The 21,550-nt window shown below is 44.7% G+C and overlaps 1 protein-coding gene across 5 annotated transcripts in view; it reads right to left on the bottom strand.

Annotated features, from left to right (window-relative positions):
• Positions 1–21,550, bottom strand: part of Camsap1 (calmodulin regulated spectrin associated protein 1) — a 60,462-nt gene that overhangs the window by 11,730 nt on the left and 27,182 nt on the right. Inside the window, exons 4-11 of one of the 5 annotated variants that reach the window (XM_020164019.2) lie at positions 16,220–16,300; positions 15,220–15,252; positions 12,508–12,649; positions 4,741–4,880; positions 4,545–4,641; positions 3,995–4,172; positions 1,164–1,255; positions 602–686 (exon numbers count right to left, since the gene is read on the bottom strand). In XM_020164019.2, the coding sequence (XP_020019608.2) occupies positions 602–686; positions 1,164–1,255; positions 3,995–4,172; positions 4,545–4,641; positions 4,741–4,880; positions 12,508–12,649; positions 15,220–15,252; positions 16,220–16,300 (848 nt within the window). Of the gene's footprint in view, positions 1–601; positions 687–1,163; positions 1,256–3,994; positions 4,173–4,544; positions 4,642–4,740; positions 4,881–12,507; positions 12,650–15,219; positions 15,253–16,219; positions 16,301–21,550 lie in introns of those variants that run through there. The other 4 variants (XM_074052817.1, XM_074052818.1, XM_074052820.1 and 1 more) reach the window with 4 other exon arrangements.

Genomic DNA, 21,550 nt, shown 5'->3' on the forward strand with positions numbered 1-21,550 from the left:
CTGAAATACAGAGGAGAAACCCATTGGGTATGCCGTGGTATACACAGGAGACACTTTCAACACAGCCTGAGGGAGGGGAGGTCTAGTGATGAAGAAAGAATACAAAGCTCAGATGCAGGACACTTAAACCCTTCCCCAGAGCAAAAGAAAACCAGAGGTGATTTTAGTTTAGTGATTCTCAAACATTTTGGTACCAGGACCCCTTTACATACACCCTTAAAAGTGGCTGACGACCCCAAAGAGCTTTTGTTTACTATATATAAATACTAGAAATGAAAGCTCAATTATTTTTCAAATCTGCATTAAAAATTACAGTCATAAACCCATTACATGAAAATAACTATTTTCTAAAACAAAAAGTCCATCGTTAAGAAGTGACACAGTTTTTCTTTCACAGGTCTCTCTGGTGTCTGCTGAGACCCTCACATCTGACTCCACCTGCTGGGACACCACAAGTCATGCAGCTGCTGGGAAAGCCCATGAGGGTAAAAAGGACGTAATATGCTGGTCTGCTTGTGAAATAACTGATCCTTCAGGGTCCTTGGCACACATCTGCAGAATTGTTGCTTTCAACTAAAACACCCATTTCAAAATGATTCACCTGTTTTTTTTGTCTGGCCATGCTACTGCTGCACCTCGTGGCTGACCATCAACTCGGGTTAAAGAATTAGATCGATGTCGCTGATCTGCAGTTTGGAAGAAATAACCGTGTTCGGTTGTTAAGTAACCAATTTGTACCACTTGCAGTACTTTCAATGTAGTAACTATTTCGCCAGAAAAACAAATCATAACTCAGTCACAAAATTGCTCTAAGAAAGCAGATAATTGAAACCAAAACAATACAATTTTCAGTAGTGGTGTCACAGTAGTCAGAACACAACACGAGAGAGCAGGCTCATGTGAACTCCATCATGCAGAGTATTACTTGGTACAACCCAGCACCTCGGTGTATGTTACATGGAGTTTACTAGATTTTAATGGCATTTTTACCATAAAACTACAAATTCTAAGCTAGGCCAATAAAAACTAAAATTTATTCTGCTAGTCTTCACTAAAAATGCTGTATTGAAATACAATTTTCAGAATTCAATTTTGAGAGGTATTATTTTACTAAGCCATGGAAAGTAACAAAAGGGAAGAAAAAAAGGGGACCACGCTCTCACCAGGAGTATCCTCTGCTTGGGCAGCTTTCTGTTGTTTCTGCCTCAGTGGCAGTAAAGGATGGGATGGGCTAAAGGCGGAAGTTCCTTTCCCACTAAATGGAAAAAGAATTGGAGAGAAAAATCACAAGTTTATCAAACTTCATTCGAGTTCAAAAGCAAAGGCACATGAAACAATAGAGACCAATGTGAACTCCTACCAAGGTGTGAACCACCTACAGCTTCTTTGGGGAAATCAATTACTATAAAAATGAACTAAAAGAGTACCAAGAACTTCAAATTTGAGACAAAAATTCCAAAGGCTGCAAACAGAGAACATTTATTATACCCGTAATGTGTGACGTAAACCAATTTCCAATTTCAGCAGCAACATCAGGTATGCAACAGAGGTTATCTTCAGAAAGAAGCAAAACAAAGGTATGAAAGCAACTGTCTGAGTAACATGGCTCCAAAACTACGCATTACCGACTCAAGGAAACCCAGGGAACTGTGGTGGAAAAGAAGACCACAGATGGTATGGTGATGCACACCTGTAATCCCAGAACAGAGGAGGCTAAGCCAGAAGACTGCAAGTTTGAAGCCAGGCTAGGTTACATAGCAAGACCCTGTCTCAAACAAACAAACAAACAAAAAAAACCACAAAGCAAGTGCAAAGCCCTAAATTCAAAGCCCAGTCTCTCTCTCTCTCTCTCTCACACACACACACACACACACACACACACACACACACACACAAAAAGACAGATAGACCACAAACAAGCCACCATATCAAACCAACTTTAAAAATGCAGATGAGCCCACAAATGGAGAAGCAGAGATGCTCCCACACTGCTAGTGGGAGTGTAGACATGCACAGGACAACATCTATGAAGAGCTCTGAAATTATTCACACCTTTTCTACTTCTTGGACTACAGCTTAAAAGAAAGAATGGTCAGAGGCATATGAAGAGCTGCGGGCATGAAGATACACACTCATGGTGAAGACTAACAAGGCACAGAAAAGGCATCAGTCAGGTGACACCCATGACCACCGGAGTGCTAGCACCAGCTCCCCCAGCAGCCCACACTTCACAGTGACTACTCTGCCTATTTCACTTTGGGAAGAACTTGGCCAAGGGACAAGTAACAAGGTATGGGCGGGATGGAGGCAATCACAGGGACACTTAACACCCTGGCTGTAGCTGCCACTCTTGGACAAGAACGGTCATCAAGTCAGAAGTTAAGACATAAAGGGGGAGAGGAGATTAGAGACAAAGAGAGGGAAGACACACAAAGAGAGCTACACAGAAAGGATGGAGGACACAGGGAGCTCCAAGGAGCTCAGCAGGCAGGGCTTGGTCGAAGAGCAGAAGCTTTAAATCCTGCAGCCCACACACTGCTGGGAAGCAGTTAAATCAACCAGAGCAGAGCCCCAATGTGAAACACTACACAGGTATTGTGGGTACTGAAACTGACAAATGGGAAAAACCTCACAGTGTAGTGTAAGATAAAAAAAATAGGTCACCAGGCAATAGGTGTGAGTGGTACCAAATGTCCTTAAAAATCAACTACTGCACACACACAGGTTGCGTGTTGGATCTGACTGTAGACCCAGCACCCACATAGGGGTCCATGTGGCTGTACAGCTGTGCCCTGAAGTGCTGGACCACTCAGCCACTGCCTGTGCCCTTGGGCTCTGAGCTATGCTTCCAACCTCTGCTCAGGGACCTGTCACTGAACACGTCAAACCCCTCCCTCCACAGCACTGCCTTGAACTGGTTTCTCAGGTTCTGACCACTCCTTCCTCCAAGTCACCCTCCAACAACACTATCAGTGTCAGCCTGAGACAACTAAGGCCCTTTACACCATGCTCTCAAGGAATCATTCAACTATGTGCACTACTTAAAATCACTTTTTTTTTTTTTTTTCTCTTTTGCAATACGGGGCTTTGAACTCAAGGCTTCGAGCTCACTAATCAGGTGCTCTACCACTTGAGCCACACCCCAGCCTTTAAATTCACGGTTTTAACCTTGAATTCCAACTCAATCTGCATATTTTAAAAATACTTTTTCATTTGAAAAATAACCTCCATGATGAGAATATGGCATAGTGGCAGAGCACTTGCCTAGCATGTGCAAAGCCCTGAGTTCCATCCCCAGCAAAGTTAAGTAAATAAAATTAAAACTAAAAACCACCCTCTGCCTACAAGAGTGGTTGTGCTAACCGGCAGGGACAAGGGCAGGCCTCCTGACTACAACAAAAGGCTCATGCTCACTCCCAAGTGAGAGTTTCCTCAATTTCACCCCAAATCCCGCTGACCTGGAAATACCAACCCACCACGGACATAGTTAGTAAATACTAGGTCTTGATGGTGAAAATAATCAGTCTGGATGACTCCATTCTTTCCTCACCAGAACCAAATATAATTGCTCCCTGGAATTAATGAAGTGAATACTGCTCCTGGGTGATCTCCATGAGTGAACAAACCACAGTACGTGAAGTACAGAGCACTTCACTCTTTATATTCTGTCAGACCATATTGCAAAGCAAATCTAAACTATTACTTCACAGTGTAATTTACTGTGAAGAGAGAATGAAGAAATATTTCTCCTATCAAAAGTACTAGAATTAGATGTATATCCTTTAAAGAATTTGCGTCAGTTGACCTAAGAAGTTCACAGCATCACTTCTGGGGAGACCAGGTAGCCAGAGGGACAGAGAAGAAGAGCTGGCACAAGTTACTCTTTTGTACTTTTTCTATTACCTATTAAAAAAGATTAATTCAATTAAAATCCCAAGTACCAACAAAAGGGTAACACGATGAATTAATTCTGAAAGCATAAGGACAGACTTACAGATATTCAGGTTCCTCAGCGTGGAGGTGGTACCGGTGTCCGCCTTCAGCTGGCAGCTGGGTGGGTGGCAGCAGGTCGGCTGGGCTCATGGCAGCAGGACTACCCAGGAAGCTGCGCTTGGTCGCATTGGAGATAGGGACGGGAGGTCGGCTGCTTTTCTGCTGTAACACTGTTTTAGCTGCAGAAACAGCAATTTTAAAGAAACATTCAGATTATTTACAGTTAATCACAACACTAGCAAGAAACAGAACTTTTAAAAAACCTGTAGCTTTTATGAGCACAAAGATAACTCAACTTTTATTTGAAACCAAATTTCTCCTAAAAATTGGTTTCCAATTTAACAAGTTCTACAAGTATTATGCAAAAAAAAAAAAAAAAAAAAAAAAAAAGCCCACCAACCATAAATAAGGACAGAAGGGTAAACCCAGCTGATAGGTCTGCCTTGGGCACCAACATGCAGCCCCTGCCCCGTGCCTCCCATGGTCCCTGATGGGTGGGTGGCTGCTTCCCCCAAATAGCTGCAATCAATTGTGTTGAGGTGCTCACTCACCATCCTTCAGCTCCTGAACATCTCTGGGCTGAACGAAATCTGGTTTGACATTCTCAAACCACCAGAAAAGCTCAGCAATAAAAACCATAACATTCGGCTAAAAGAAAAACAAAAGCAAAACAAAAACAGGACACAATAAACACTCACTCCTGTGTGGCTTCAAAACTGTACTGCATGGCTGATGGTGCGTCCTTACCTTCAGCACCAGGGGAGCATACAGCATGTCCTCCAGGGTGAGATAGAAGCACTTGTTCAGATGCTCATTGGAGAACTCCCTCAGAAGCCGGATGTTATACAGGCTATCAGCCATAGATGGCACCTCCTTCAGACATATATCTAAAAGATACAGACAATTAGAATTTAGTACACAAACTTCTTCAAAAGTGTATGTGTACATAGTTTTGAACTAAACTCATTTTATAGGGAGGTAGTGATAATACTTAAGTGTGATGTTAAGAAATTTAAGAATACAGTAAGTTTTACAATGACACTAAATGTAGAAGGAAAATGTTCAAGGAAAAAGCGATCGGAATTTAATGGTTAACATTAAAACATCGTTAACAGAAATCACTTGAGACTGTATGACTGGGCTTCTGAAATGAACAGTAACACTGCTTTTTAATAATAAGCTTGCTGCACATGGTTAGTAAACATTTTATGTTCCCACTGTGTGAGGTTATTTCCATGTTTGCAAAAGTGGTGGTGGGGAAAAAGCGCAAAATCACGAATGTCAAAACGCTCACCAATCCCCCAAATCAAGAGATGATGCCAGTACCAAACTCCTTGGTAAAGAGAAGGGCTACTTAGGATGTCTGACCCTCAATCAGTGAGCAACCCCCAGGCTAATGAGCTCCTGGGACCACTGAAAATGGGTTCCCAGCACCCAAGCTCCTCAGCAGGAGCTGCTCGACAGGAGGAAGAGCTGACGGTCATGAGGCAACTGTGCTGAGGACTCATATTTGATTTGCCCGTGAATGTGTCATCTTTAAGAAAAGGAAGGGTGCCAGTGGCTCACCCCTGCAACCCTAGCTACTTGGGAGGCTGAGATCAGAAGGATTACAGTATGAGGCCAGCCTGTGCAAATAGTCCACGAGACCCCATCTCCAAAATAATCAGAGCAAAATGGACTGAAGGGCTGGTTCAAGCTGTAGAGCACCTGCTTTGTAAGCATGAAGCCCCGAGTTCAAACACCAGTCCCACACCAAAAAGGAAAAAACAGAGGGTTAGGACGTGATTCAACAGAACAGAGTTTGTCCAGCATGCGCAAGGCGCTGGGTGCCATCCCCAGCGCCACCAAAGGGGAAAACAAGGAGTTGGAGAAGTAACTTATTTTAAATAAACTTTATTTCTAAAGGAAAACATATTCAAGTGTTTAGGAGTATATACAAATTAGGATTCTTTTTCTCCAAGATCTTAAATGTTGTTTTTCAGGCTTTTAGTCCAATGTGCTTTTGCCTCATGTGCAGTGGGGTGTCTCCAGGTCACACAATGCTGTTTGTCACCACTCGTGACTAGCCAGAGCTCCCTCTGCCCTCTGAGCTGTGAGACCCCCTCATCACACTAGCTCCCTATGCAGCGTCTCCTCTCTGAGCGCTGTGTGCAGTTCCTCTGTACCATGAACTACCCCTGAGCCAAAGCTAAGGTAAAGGTAACAAAACTTGGCATTTATACAGCAAATACCCCACATTCTTATTCTTCAAAATTAACTCGGCTAACATTTGGGTCAATTTAAGCAACAAAACAGATGATGAAAGAAATGGATTATAACCCACTGAATAAAGTAAACATTGATGAGGTTGTAACGATGCAATTCACCCATGAATAAACAAATGGGGAGAAGAGGGACTCTTCTGGGCAGAAAAATGTTAGCTAATGAACATGAAGAAGTGGAGCTGGAAATGATGAGTGGGTGGTAACTCTGGTAGGTCTGGAAAGAAATGAGAACTCGGGATCCAAAACCTCTCCCCACAAAGGAATTAACTAATGATGAAGCAAAGTCATTGTCTTCAAGTGGAGAGACCCAGCACCGAGTGAGCACAGCAAGCATCATGGACACTAGGATACACTGCCATCATGTGCGTGGGAACAGACGCACTGCGGAAGACACGTGACGACTGCCCAAGGACACTGCATCAACTCAACTCAACGGCCTGACTCTTCCAAAACCTCAAGTCAAGAGACAAACAGTGGGAAGTGATTCTGAAGTGAAGGAAGCTGACAACCAGAAACACTAAGAATGAACTCTGAGGACATCCCTGGGCAGGGACTGGAGTGGTGCTGGGGCTTCCCCTCAAGAAGTGAGTCTGGAAATAGGAGTGAGTGATAACTCTGGTAGGTGGAAGTCAGTGAGAAATGGAGAAGTGACAGACAGCCCAGCCTAAGGTGCCAAGAGAAAACTCTGATCCCCAAGCTGCTTGGAACACAGATGAGAAAATACCACCACAGGGAAGTGCTGCCACAACACATGCAGTAAGTCCTCAACGACTCTGCTGTGCACTGAATCTACATCAAAACACAGTGTTTAAACTTTGCCCTTTGTCCTTACACATCCACAGGAATTCTTATGTTGCCATGCTAATTTCTGTGAAAACCGAAGTATTAACTGGACTGGCAATAAATTTACAGAGCAATCTGGAGACGTTACATTTTTTTAGGACACTGACACTCCACATGTTTAAGTCTCTTCTAAGCACTGTAGAAAAGTTTATGATTTTTCAAGGGGCTGGAGGGGAAGGGCAACGACAAGAGCCTTGTATTTGCTTAGCAAACGCTCTACCACATAACCACACACCTGGTTTGCTTTAATTATTTTTTGAATAGGGTCTTCTACTTTTTGCCTGGGCTGGCCTCAGACTGTGATCTTCCTATGCCTCCTGCATAGCTGGGATAGCAGGTTTGAAACACCCACTGGCTTATTTGTTGAGATGGGGTCTAACTTTTTGCCTGGGCTGGCCTTGAAATGTGATCTTCCCAGTCTTTGCCTTCTGAATAGCTGGTATTTCAGGCATAAGCCACTGTACCTGGCTCTTACAGCTTTTAATATACTTTTACATTTGCACATTTTTTTTTCTTATAACTCTTTTGGCTGCCTTCATTCACAGGCTCTCTACAGTCTCCCTGCATTTTGCAGACAGACAGACATACTGAGTGGATGCTGCCTGTGAGGCAGGTAGCCGTGCTGCAGGCTCCTCCCGCCGGCCTCCTGCCCCACTCCACTCTGTCAGGACACCAAGGCATCATTCCTGGTCTTCTCTCTGACCCAAATCTGCAGTGGCCTGGGGTGAACAACCACTGTCAGGTTAAATCAATTCACAAGCAAGCCAAGAACTCCTTGCTTGAGGTGATTGTTAGAACAGCATCTCAATTGTTAAATTCTTGTCTTCTAATACTTTACACAGCATTTTCAATCTGCATTAAAAAGGAAACCAGCTTGCAATTGTCCTCTCATGATCTATTCCTGGTACCAAGAAATGATCCTTTCTTACAAAGAGCCAGAACCAGGACACATTCTGTTTTTTCCTACTCTCTGGGACAGTTCATGTAATATGGAAATTGACAATTTCCTGAAAGTTTGGTAAAACACCCCAGTAAAGTCAGCCCACAAGTCCATTTACTTTGCAGCTTCAGGCCACTTCAGGGTTTCCACCTTTTCTTGTGTATGTCACCTAGCATCTCAAATATCTCAGTGTTCTTCTTTGGTATCTACTGCACATGTACTTATAGCTTATTTACTATAGTCTTTACTTTTACTCTTTTTTCTTGATCTTTTCAGAAGATTGTCTACTTCATCAATCCTTTAAAAGAGCAAACTTTTAGTTTTATATATTCTTTCTTTAAAATATTACAATTTTTCTATTTTATTAATCTTTTTTTTTTTTTGGTGGTGCTGGGGTTTGCCCAGCAAAGGGCTCTGCCTTTGCTAGGCAGGTGCTCTCCCACTTGAGCCACTCTACCAGCCTTGTTTTGCTATCAAATTTATCTAAAACTTTTACAATTTTTAACAAGATTTTTTTAAAAGCTTAATAAAAAGAGTTCTCTGTCCCCCCACTCCTCCCTTTGCCTGAGGCCAACAACCGCCCCCTACTCCTCCCGCCCACCCCCACTGAGAGCACTCTGCACTAAGGGGTGGACCACACCTCTTGTGCTGGTGAACAACTGCTAAAGCCTCGGCCTCCCCCTAAGTGCCTGTACCCCAAGTGCACGGGAAGTTTCTGTGTTACCATAGCTGTGTGACTACTTCCACAGCTGAGCTACATAGAATCTCTACCTGTATTCTTCAACAACCTTTGTGTTTCCTAGTTTTCACATCCTCTGTCCACTGTGAGATGGGAGGGCCCCTTCTTGGCTTGGGCCTTGGTCCCTGAAGCAAGGTACATTTCTGAGGACTCAGTTCCGCAGAGCCTCCCCTTGCTTCAAGCTATCTCAGGTGGCAAGGGGTCTAGGTCCTATCTTTCCACACAGTTACCTGGAATCTCCTCAGCATGTTTTGCTGTGGCTCTTCAAAACTCATGTTGACCACATGGGGTCCATGAGACTGTCTTCAGGCACTCTCCATTTTTTAATGGCAGACTCCTCCAGTTTTCTCTGTTCTTTCCATGCTGATCTCTCATTTTTCTACCCTTTCCCTTATCTTTAGTTTTCTTTTGTTAAGCTTTCTGGGAGATTTCTTCAACTTTGTCATCTAGCTTTTAGGTGAATTCTTACATTTTGGTGACCAAATGTGTCCTTCCCTGGAGTTCTTTGGGAGCTAATTCTGGACATACCCATGTGACGCTGCCTTCCACCACCTGTTCTCGGCTTCTGGTCTCTCTACCCTCTTGTCACCGCATCTTCTCCTGCACTGTCTCTGTGGCTTCTTGCTCAGGTCAGGGGCTTTCCTCACATGTCATGGGGTCTTTGTCCACTCATTTGTAGTTAAGAGGGAGGCATCAGGAAATGGGCATTACTACAGGTCACCAGGCAGGGGGCCATCTGCCTCACAGAGGACTGCCAAACCTCAGCAGCTGTGGGCAGACTGGCCTGTTGGAGCCAAGGTAGGGCTACTTACTAGGGCAGGTAAACGAGATGAAGCCCTATGTCCCTGATTCCGCTGGCACTCCTTCCTGCCTGCTCCTTGCCTGGGTCTGAGACTACGGCCACCTGGCTGTTTTGTCCATCTCTTGCAGTGGAAGGATGGTTGGGGGCTCTTAAGAACACCGTTTGCACAGTCTGCGGTGCTTCCACTCTGCAGCTCCAGGACCCCAGCAGGTGGCCTCTTGCTTATCTGGCTTGACCTCCCTTGGCCCTTCTATTTAACATCCTCGTTAGTGGATTTGCTGTTCATCTTAGTTTTACCCAACATGGAATTTGCAATTTAGTTGCTTACTGTCCTTGTTTCGTGTGACTATTGATGAGAGACACAATCAGACACCACTCTTCTTTTTTTTTAGGCAGTACTGGGGATTAAACCCAGAGCCTCAAGGGTGCTAGGCAAGTACTCTACCATTTAAGCCATGCCTCCAGCCCTTTAGTTTGTGTTTTGTTAGCAAGATAAGTTCTTGCTAACTTTGCCTGGGCTGGCCTCAAACTTGCGATCCTCTTGCCTTAGCCTCCTGAGTAGCTGGGATCAAAGGCACGCCTCACCATGCTTGGCCTTTCCTTCAACTTTCTTTGGGAATACTATGTTCTATTTCTAATGCGCTTCAATGAAACTCGTTCTTTAATTTCTAGCACATGCTCTTGAGGCAACACATCTCCCTCTACATTTCACTTCAGGCTATGTCCTGCAAGTTCTAACACGTTGGTTGTTCTCTTGTTGAACAAGTGTCTGTTCAGTATCTATTTGTCCCAGATGTTATTTCTGATGGCTGGGATGTATCACACAGAAATGGCTGCCCTTGCAGAGCTCATATAGCAACTCCTCTCTGATGTCTTCTCTGACCCATGAAGAATTTACAAGTACCATCTCTGGTCTCTCAGCAATACCCAATTTCAGGGGAGGGTGGTCAGAAGCTATACTTCCATGTGTACTTTGATCCTTTTTGCTTTGCCTTTTTTTTGTTGTTTTTCTGGTAGGTCTGGGATTTGAACTCAGGGCTTTGCACTTGCAAAGGAGGTGCTTTACCACTTGAGTCACTCCTCCAATCCATTTTGGAGATGGGGTCTTGGGAACTATGTGCCCAGGCTGGCCTCGAACTGTGATTCTCCTGATCTCAGCTTCCCAAGTAGCTACAATTACAGGTGTTAGCCAATAGTGTCCAGGCACTGATTATTTATTTTTAAAAGAGCATATTCCATACTGGGTGGTACACTGGACAAAGTCTGTTAATTTTGTGTTCAAGCCTTTTTCCCTTGGTCACTCTCTGCTGTTATGTGTATGGCTCTGTCAGCTCCTCCCTGTAGGCGTCATTTTATCAGATGCATCACAATGCTCTGCTACTTGCCTCAGTGAGCGTCTGCACAGTTGCTGTTCACCTTGTTTCTTACCACTGTCTCTTTCTGCCTTAAGATCACAGAGGACAGGCTGAAAGCCAGGCTACAACTGAAGGAAGAACTGAATCAGCAAACTGCAGGTGGACCTGGGAAAGCACGCCTGCAGCGGGGAGTGTGAAGGAGGTGGAGACTCCAAGAAAGCTGCTGGGACTGGAAGATGAGGGAAAAAGACAGCAACACTGAGATGCCACTGTCCCCATCTTGTTTTCCTGACAGTTTCTACTTCTCTTCTATGTCCTTCATCACTATAAGCATTCTCTGTTCTCTTCCACGTGTGTCTTGGTGCCACCTACCACTCTGTAGAAGCCCGTTTCCATGGAAAGCATGGTTTTGGAGGTGTTCCATCAGCAGGTTATGTTGGAATTTCTGCAAAGCCACAAGTGTCATTACTCTTAGATCACCTTTCCCTTTTGCAGGGCTAGGAATCAAATCCAGTACATACTAGGTAAGTACTCTACCACTGAGCTATACACCCCAGGCTTCTGGACTATTTTGACACTATCCTTTCCCTAGGATCCCCACCCCAGATGGGTGAGGTGCCTCTCAGCCTTCCTCTTACCCACTCCCTCCTATCCTCTAGAGACAGAAGCACTTGAGGAGCCTCTCCAGCACTTTCTTAGGTGGAAGGAAGGGCTTTTCTAGCCATTTCCTCAAAAGGTCCTGGTCATATCTCTTGCTGCACGCAGCCCAAGGCCAGATGAAGATGAAGACTCAGGTCCACCGGGCCCTAGAGCACCCACATGTCCACTCATGGGCTTTCCCTCGGACGGAGGCCCCTCCCGGTACCTCAAGCTCTTACTGTCTTTCAAGTGCAGCTCTGTCTGGGAGACTATTCTGTTTTTAAAACTGTATTATCTGGAACACCTGTCCCTGCAGTAGGAACACTAGCAGCCCAAGCCCTCAGGACTGAAGTCTGAGACAACATTTCAGATGCTTGTCAGGGCAGACCCTGACCATCTACCTGCACACTGCAGTGAAGATGCCTAGGAAACCTCACTATAGAAGTCATGTTCCCACAGCACCCTGGGCAGGCATTCTCTCCATGTCATTCATGGTCCTTCACTTATCACCCTCCCTACTGCAGGTTCCCTACTGAGAACCTAAAGAGAGGTGCACTGGCATCATAATGGCACCAATGTCAAGCCCATGGCAGGTATTCAGGAGTGCTCTGTGCACAGCTGAATTTGGCATTGACTTTTGCATCCCTAAACAACGTTCTTGGTGTTTACCCTACCCACTCTGAGACACAGGTTAAGTCACAAATATTTTGACACACTACCCAAATATTTTCATTGGGCAATTTCTGCCTCAGATAAAATGCAGGTTATGTACATTCACTGAGTCCCCCAACGTTTCCAACCACATGGTAGTGTCCCCAACTGACATTAAGATTCAGTGTTACTTTTCTGTTATTAAATATTTGACTAGTGACCCACACTGTGGCTTTCCATTACACCTTCCAGGTCTGTTCAGGGGAAGGTTCTTCACTCACCATCCAGTTTCATCTGCTCTGGGCAGTAATAGTGAACCACTGCTAAGAGAGCAGCGCCATCACTGCCGTCTCTCATCAAGTCCTCCAACAACGGGAAGTAGGGTGACTGCCTAGCAGAAAGGTGCTCTCGCCGATAGCGGACCTGCAGTTGATAAAAGGAAAATGGTCTCTGTGTGTGAGGTCGCTTCACCCCCATGTATGTTACAGGTACACTACTGGAGCAAGAATTCACACAGAGCCTAGAATACACAGACAACTGCGATCACCTGGAAAAGCTGAGACTGCCCAGAACACATACATGAAGATCCAGGGAACTGGGTTGTATGGCTACACTGGGTGGCAGCAATATGATGCTCGCACCAGCAGCAGTTAGCATCAGTCTAACTCTAACCTGATGCTGGTCGCAGGCATACAATGAAGGAGGCAGAACACGTACCTACACTACCAAAAGCCAACACACTAAAAACTAATGAGAAACAAGTTAAATGGTGAGCATTCCGATGCTTGCTAGACCCACGCTACAGTTACTTTTCTAAGAATTACCAGTGTTAGCCTTGGCCATTAAGAAAAATATAAAACAGCATTAATATGTAGTTTGAGAAACTTCAGAAACCAAGTGAGACAAAATTTCTCATACTATAACCACAAACCACTCTAAGAACTGCAACAAAGCACCAGGAAACTAAACCCATGTAAAGTGCTAATAAAACAAATACTTGTTCAAGGCTTCCATATTTATGCACTTAGATGAAGCCACATCCCCAGTATTCTGCGCTACACTAGGTCCATGGCTCTGCTCCCAGGGCTGCTGGGAGCCTATGCGAGTGCAAGCATTCAGGCCACCGAGAGGGCTGGCCACCACGGGCACTGCTCCTAAAAGCCTGCAGTGCACCACTGTTTTCTGCATCAGCACCTCCAATACCATTTTTAAATATACTGTTCCCACCAGTTACATTTTCTCCAGAGGGGGAAGATACACAACAGAAACTTGAGGAAGAAAACCAGCCGTCAATAACAACTATGGACTTCTGAGAGATCTGCAGATAAGTCCAACTTGAAAGAATTGTCTCAGCAATCTAGAACTTCAAGCTGGTATGTCAGCAAGTATGCTGTGTACAATCATCATGATGCCTACAGCAAAACACATGTAACAAGTTCTTTTTAGTTGTTCTATGGTACTAAGGGTCAAGTGCAGGGCCTTGTGTATGCTAGGCAAGTCATCTACTACTCAGCCCAGAAATCCTTCTGAATTTAGTGGTAAGGTTTATTTTATGGTAAAAAAGTTCTAACACACACTTTAACTTGTTTCTCAGAGCCCACGGCACACACTAGCACAGATGGCCCGCCTCCTACTGTACCACGCGTGCAAAGCCCACGGGTCCCAGCATGCAGTGCTCCCAGCATGCGCCAGGCCAGGCTTCCCCAGAGGCAGTGGACACAGGAGCGAGCAGTCATGCAGTGAAGTAAAGGTGGATGGTGTGGGGTGCAATCAGGCTGGCCCTGAACTGCTGGGCTCTGGGGGCTCACAAGACTACCCTGCTCATCCATGTAGTGTTAAGGCAAAACCTGTAACCTGTCAGTCCTCACCCACTTTTTCTGCTTAGCCATTTGAAAACCATTATAGGATAGTCACAAACTCTCTCATGAAAGAAACTGTAAGGGACACTGTTCTTGGTCACATTTTCCCCATTTCCTGAAACTATACTTCCTACAGGACAGCTGAGTTTGTGAGCCCTTGCCTTAATCATGTTCAAGACTCGAGGTAGTAAGATATGTAAATATTCATTATTCCTCTTTATCCTCACCAGCACACCCAGAGAGAAACAGGGTGGCCTGTCAGCATAAAGTACAGAAAGGTTTAGATGGGCCCATGTGCAGCCATGGCCACAGGATCCCCTTAGAAAGGACTCCAACATATAATCTGGGCCAATGATGATGCTATAGGACCCAAGCAAACAAAGGAGCACATACAAAACTAGTACCCCAAAGTTCACATGAAAAGGTACCACTTGGCACCAGGCATTTCCTATAGGGATGGAGTGGCAAGCTGGCTCCACTTTCAGAATAGGCCACGAGGTGGAGCACAGCTGGAATTGCTGAACCAAATCCCTATTTTTTTAAACTTTCTTTTTATGTGAAAATTCACCTGTAACTTCAGAAACCCTGCATCTGAGCTGACCTAACTCAGACCCATCTGTGAATGTGTGAATTACCTTCCCAACTCTGTGCAGGCCCAGAGAGGCCACAGGAGGAACAGGAGAACTGGAAACACCAGCAAGCGCCATCTCTGAACCCTCACCAGGTAAGCCACTTCCCAACCTCATAGCCACAAGGGAAATAGGGAAAGTCATGTTAAACACTGCCTTTCCACAAAGTAACGGCCGAAAGGAAGGCATAAAGGGCAACTGGGACCGCAAGATCACCAGTCTGTTTGGTGTCTATTATAAAGGAGAGTGTGTCCTATCCAATACACTATACCTGTCACTTAGAGAAGTCACTAACAACTTGGGCAAAATGTAGGTAAGGAATTCCAAAGTGCCACATTACAAAGCCCACTCAGCCTGGCCAGGTCATGGCTCAAGGGTAACAACAATGCCCAGTGGACATCTAAACAGAACAAACAAAACCAGTGTTGGGTGCGAGCAGTCTCAATGAAGCGCACGATGGCAACAGGATGGCTCTGCAAATGGTGGCTGGTGGTTGGTCACTTACGGGCACTAACTTCCAATACCACTTGGAGGGAGACTGCTCAGGAAGCGGGAAGGAAGGTGGAAAGGAACATCAGCAGAGTAGGTCCAGGGGGAATGCCATGACATATGCACTCACAGAGCAGAGACAGGGATAGCCTCTGCTAAGCAAAGGCTTTCCAGTACGCGTGACTATGGCACGCTGCACCATCAGGCAATTCAAGTGGAAGGCGACCCCTCCCCTCCACGACTCTATCCTTTGCAGTACCAAAGAGTACTTCAGAACTTGTGAAGAACTGGGGACCCAGGTAAGAGGTTTGCTCTGACTCAGGAAGACTAACTTTGTGTCCGTGTGTGTCCACCTAAGGACTGAGCAGGCCCTCAGCTGAGGCCTGACTTGCCACCCATGCAGCTGACTGGAATTGGCCAGTGTGGGGTGCCAGTGGAAGCAGAGGAAGCTACAGGGGAGAATGTACCTCACTCCCCAGAGGCAAGACTTTGCTGACGGTCAGGATGCATTGTGCACACAACTGAGTGGATTTCAGCTTCACTAGGGCTTGGCAAAGGGGAAAACGATGTCAGGGGAAGAGACTGATGCCTGGAAAGTGGACTGCACCATCTGCATCCTTCCCAAGACATGTTTTCCACCTGACTCCCAAGCACAGGGCTTTAGATACCCACCGCCACACTGAACCTCATGGGCCATTTCAGGTGTCTGCAAGGGTGCCTTCAGCACGAGGCAGAAACTCACTCTCAGGTGACCCTGCACCCTTACTCCTGAGCTTCCAGTTCCTCCAAGCACACCCTCGCCTCCTACAGATCAACACAATTCCTTTCCAGGGGAGGTGGATACAGGCCGCCCATGGTCACCCTCACTGAGGCATCAGCCCATCCAGAACATCTAACAGGGCTGGTTTTATTTTGATGAATAATAAAGAATCCTCAAGCAGCAGTTACAAATACAATTCTTTAAAACTAGAAACATTAACTTAAAGCATTCCAGAAAAATTAAATTTCCCCTTTACCTTTTGATGAGCTGGGCTTTCCAGTAACTGCTGTTTTAATTTAACTTCTTTCTCTGTTATCTCTCTCATTTTAAGATTTACCTAAGGCAGAAGAAAAAGGCACCATGAAGGCATTGCTCTCCCACATGGGCGCCCACTGGAGACCCCAATTCACCTGCTGGGTTGCTAGCTCTGAGCTGCAGGTGTCATCAGGCTAATTACACAGACTTAGAAACAGATGGACTCCATGAGACTGAGACCTGCCATCAGTGGCAAGCCAGTGTGCCTTCTGAATGCCAGCAGGAGGCCGTCCTTCACCACACGGCAGAATCACTCACCAGACAATTGCCGGCACTCAGCACACATTCACCAACACCAGTGACAGATGCACTTACAGAGGAGTTTGGCTTAGACACCCCATTAAAGAACCTAACTGATTCCAGGCCAGCACTTCCCCTGATCACACAGAGTCAGTAACAAGTAAAATTCAGAGATAACACTTGAGCTGTGAATCTCCTTAAAAAATCAGAAATATAAATATTCTCTCCTATAACTATTAACTCAAGAAAACATCAAAATTGCATTCATAAGCATGAAGGCTGTGCATAGTGGTGAACACCTATAATCTTAGCACTCTGGAGGCTGAGGCAAAAGGATCATGAGTTCAAGGCCAGCCTGTGCTACACAGTGAGGCCCTGTCTCAAAGAAACAAAAAAGGTGCTGGGCATGGTGGCACAGGTCCGTAATCCCAGTTATGAGGGAGGCAGAGATGGGAGGATTGTGGTTCCAGGCCAGTCCAGGCAAAAAAAGGTAGCAAGTCCCTGTCTCAGCAAACAAGGAGGGCATGGTGGTACATGCCTATAATCCCAGCTACAAAGCAAGTGGAGGTAGGAGGACTACAATCTGAGGTCATCCCTAGGCAAAAAGTCCTAGACCCTATCTCAAAAATAACGTAATAGCAAAAAGGGCTGGGGGCACAGCTCAAACGGCAGAGAGCTTGCCTAGCAAGCATGAGGCCCTGAGCTCAAACCCCAAAAATGATGATGACGACAACGACGACGATGATGGTGACACGGGCAAAAATACACATCAGTACTTAGAGATGGTGGACTGGCTCAAGCTATAGAGCACCTGCTTAGCAAGCTCGAGACCCCTGAGTTCAAAATCCAGTACTGCCAAAAGAGAGAGAGAGAGAGAGAGAGAGAGAGAGAGAGAGAGAGAGAGAGAGAGAGAGAGAGATGTGGCAGAGCTATGAACAGATAAAAAGGTACAAAATGGAGGCTCACCATTAATCAAAACAGCTGAGTGAGCTCATCATGCAAACCACAGCAACAAAGTAGAAAATTTGTTTTCAAAACTAAGATAAAGGAAAAATCAATATAGATGAATGCAAACATCAATGAACTGATGAAGACACACATGTCACAGGCCAATTACACAGACCCTGGAAACCAGGGAAAAAAGACAAATCCACAACCAAGAATTGTTAGCATGTAAAACAGTACTCTGGAAAATCAAATCAAGAAAAAGAAAATGCAGCCTGAAACAAATAATCACATTTTTTAAAGTACCACATAAAATTACATTCTTCTATCCAGAATGTAAATTAATTTCAAATTTTTGATGGGATGGTCATTTTAAAGGAAAGTAAAAGTTATCAGAAAAAGAGACTAAACATGGCAAACTAAACATTTACCTGAATCTCTGACCCATCAATCACATGAACCAGAAAATTTTAAAGCTGGAAATCCACAGGACAAGGAAAGAGAGAACTCAGCAACAAGGGAAAGTCTTGGGGTAGGGGAGTCTGAGGAGCAGAGCGGAGAGCCAAAGGTGAGATGAAGAAACCCAAAGATACCTCCTGTCTTCAGAGTGCAGAATGGGGCCATAATTGAGGGTTCGGTGGACTTAATACTGAATTTTTAAACAGAGGTGGGACAAGAACTGCCACCTCAGTCCTGCCTGCAACAAAAAACACCCCGGCAGCAGGCCAGAGTGGAACCACACATGCACCCAAAGAGAAACTGCCCACTGAGACCTATGTCCAGCCACAGGCTATCTGAACAGAACGCAGAACAAAGTCTTCCAAGAAAGCCAAGTCTGCATGAATTTATAACTGGCAGAACAGTCTATACAATGCTACAAGGACTTATTAGTTGGCAGGGAAAAAAAATGATGCTTCCAGCCAGATCTCCAGGGGCAAAGGGGCTCCTGGGAATCTGAGACACTTCCAGCAACTGAACAAGGTCAAAGGCTCTGTACCTTCCTGCAGTGTAGACCCCTAATCTGACAGTGCAGGACTACAATGTGAACTGCTGGCCTTTCACACAATCAGATCATCACCAGATGGCACTGGCTGGCACTGGCCTCCCACCTCCAACCACCCACAGGTTTAATACAAGGGGAAAAAACCTATTTCACTTAAGGTTCTCAAGGGAGCAGTTAAAAAAAAACACACTAGGCTTATTGAAGCTCAACACTGTACAGGTTTTTTTCGTATCATGCATGAGTGTTATGGTCTGAGTCTGAAATGTCCCCTGAAGGCTCATGTGTTGAAGGAGTGAATGGGCTTTTGGGAAGTGACCAGATCTTAAGGGCTCTGACCTTGTTGATGGATTAATCCACTGATGGCTTTATAATGTGACGGCACGGCTGGGAGGTGGTGGAAACATGGTTGGGTATGGGGCCTGGCTGGATGGAGTGGGTCATGGGGCCCTGGAAAGATCTGTCTACCTTTGCTTTCTGGCTGCCATGTTTCCGATGATAAAATGTAAATCCTAGACAGAAAATGAAAATTTGGGAACATAGGCTCCATCTACCAAAAGCTAGATGGCTTCCTAGTACATGAAGGCTCTTCTGAGTTCAATGATTACATCAGCTAGTTGATGGTACATCATGAAAGGCGGTAGCCTCACAAGAGACATCTACATGACCAATGTTATAAACCCGCAGGTGAGCAAAAGACCCAGAAGAAGGTAAGAGAGACAACTGTAAATCTTTCATGGCACAGGGATTTGAAGTCAAGGCCTTATGTTTGTTAGGCAGGCCCTCTACTACTTCAGTCACACCTCCAGCCCAAGAGGCACACTTAGATTTGAATGAAACAAAAAATGATCTAATACCCAGGCTATATTAAAGAGCAACCCAACAACAAAAAGTCCCTATATCATTAGTCATTAGGAAAATGCAAATCACTTTACACCCTCTGGAGAGAAAGGAAAGGAAGGGAAGGAGGGATGGAGGAAGAGGGAAAAATAAGTGTTAGCAAGGATGGGGAACTATGGTTTAGTAGTTCCACAAAAACTTAAATACAGAGTGACCACATTACCCAGACATTCCACCCTACGTGTATACACAAGAAAAATGAAAGTGTATGTCCACACAAAACCTATGCACAAATAGTATTATTCACAAGCGTGAAAAAGTACAAACACAAACGTTCATCAACTGATGAATGGACAAACACAGTAAAATCATTTGGTGGAATATTATTTGGTCATAAAAAGAATGAGCCACTGACACACATGACAACACAGATGAGCCTTGGGAATGTCACACTCATACATTACATGACTCCATTCACATGGAACGCCCACAACGGCAAGCTCATGATGAGAGGAAGCAGACTCACAGTTGCCAAGAGCTGGAGGGAGGGAAGTGGGAACAGCCAGTGACTGCTGCTGGGAAGGGAGTTTCCTCATGCTCTGCCATTAGTGGTGTTGGCTCCACAGTCTGGTGAACCACCGAGTCACATACTTAAAAACGGTGAATTATACCGAGTGTGGTGGTGCGTACCCATAACCCCAGCACTGAGGCTGGGGCAGGAGGATCCTGAGTTCGAGGTCAGTCTAAACTACATAGGGTGATCCTATCTCAAAAACAAATTGCGTTTAATGGCATGTGAATTATATCTCAATTCTTGGCAAGTTAATTGATGGTTTCAAATTCCATAATATGTAGGATTCTTTTTTTTTTTTTTTTTCAACACTGGGGTTTGAACTCAGGGTCTCACACTAGGCAGATACTCTACCACTTGTGCCACTCCACCAGCCCATGTAGGATTAATTCTTAAGAAACTATGACTTTCAAGTATTGAAGAGACATGTATGCTTGTCTGAAAAGATAAATACTCCCTTCTTCCAGCTAAAGTATGCATGTGAAGTCAGGTTTTCTTCATGAACTTCAATAACAATACACATTATAACTGATTAAATACAAACAAAGACAAGCAATCCCAACTGTGTCACCATTAACCAAGTATTAATAAAGCTTACAGAACTGTAAATACCACCATCTTCTCATGTTTTGTTTTGGAAAAAAAGTTATTTCACTAAAAAAATAATTTATATAAAAGAAAATGAATTTACTTCTACTTTAAAATATTTTTAAATTTTCTTACTTTTAATTTCTAATTATAAATATTAATAGATTAAAATCTTAAAAAGGTCTTCGAGGCCAGGCACGGTGACCCGTGGCTATCACCCCCGCTATGCAGAAGGCTGAAACAGGGAGGACATCATTCCAGGCCAGCCTGCGGGGGAGATCCTGTCTCAAAGTAACCAACGCAGGGCTGGGGGTGTGGCTCAAGTAGCAAAATGCCTGCCTAGCAAGAGCGAGGCCCTGAGTTCAGACTCCAGAACAGCCAAAGAGAACCACAAAAATTCTTTGAGGTCCATAGTAATTTTTAAGTGTATTAAAAGGAGTCATGAAACCAAAAAGATTAGTAATCTTGATTTCCAAAAGCTGAACAAAATGGAAAACGGCTAGGTAAATATTTATTCTCGATTTTAAACTACTTTAAAAGATCACAGGCTGGGGATGTAGCACAGTAGCAGAGTGCCTGCCTGGCAGGCGTGAGGCCCTGGGGTCCACCTCCAGCAGCGGGAAAATCAGTAACTAACTATTGAAAACAGAAATAACGTAACGGGCCAGTGGTGCCATAAAATGAATGGCAATGATGACACCGAAGTCCCAGGGAAAAGACACATGCCTGCCACTATGAATGGCATTATTTTGCTCATCACAGTCTATGACAACCTAAAAATGCAGATAACTTGAAAGCAACCTTTAAGAAATACTGGAGGTAAGACAGAGTAGTAAAAGTGCTCAAGCCAAAACAGGGGATTGGACTTTGAGCACATGATAAAAGCGAGAGCACACAAGGGAGGGGTGAGGATAGGTAAGACACCTAAAAAACTAGCTAGCATTTGTTGCCCTTAACGCAGAGAAACTAAAGCAGATACCTTAAAAGCAACTGAGGCCAATAGGAGAAGGGGACCAGGAACTAGAGAAAAGGTTAGATCAAAAAGAATTAACCTAGAAGGTAACACCCACGCACAGGAAATCAATGTG

This window comes from Castor canadensis, chromosome 13 (assembly GCF_047511655.1).
Source record: "Castor canadensis chromosome 13, mCasCan1.hap1v2, whole genome shotgun sequence".
NCBI lineage: Eukaryota > Metazoa > Chordata > Mammalia > Rodentia > Castoridae > Castor > Castor canadensis.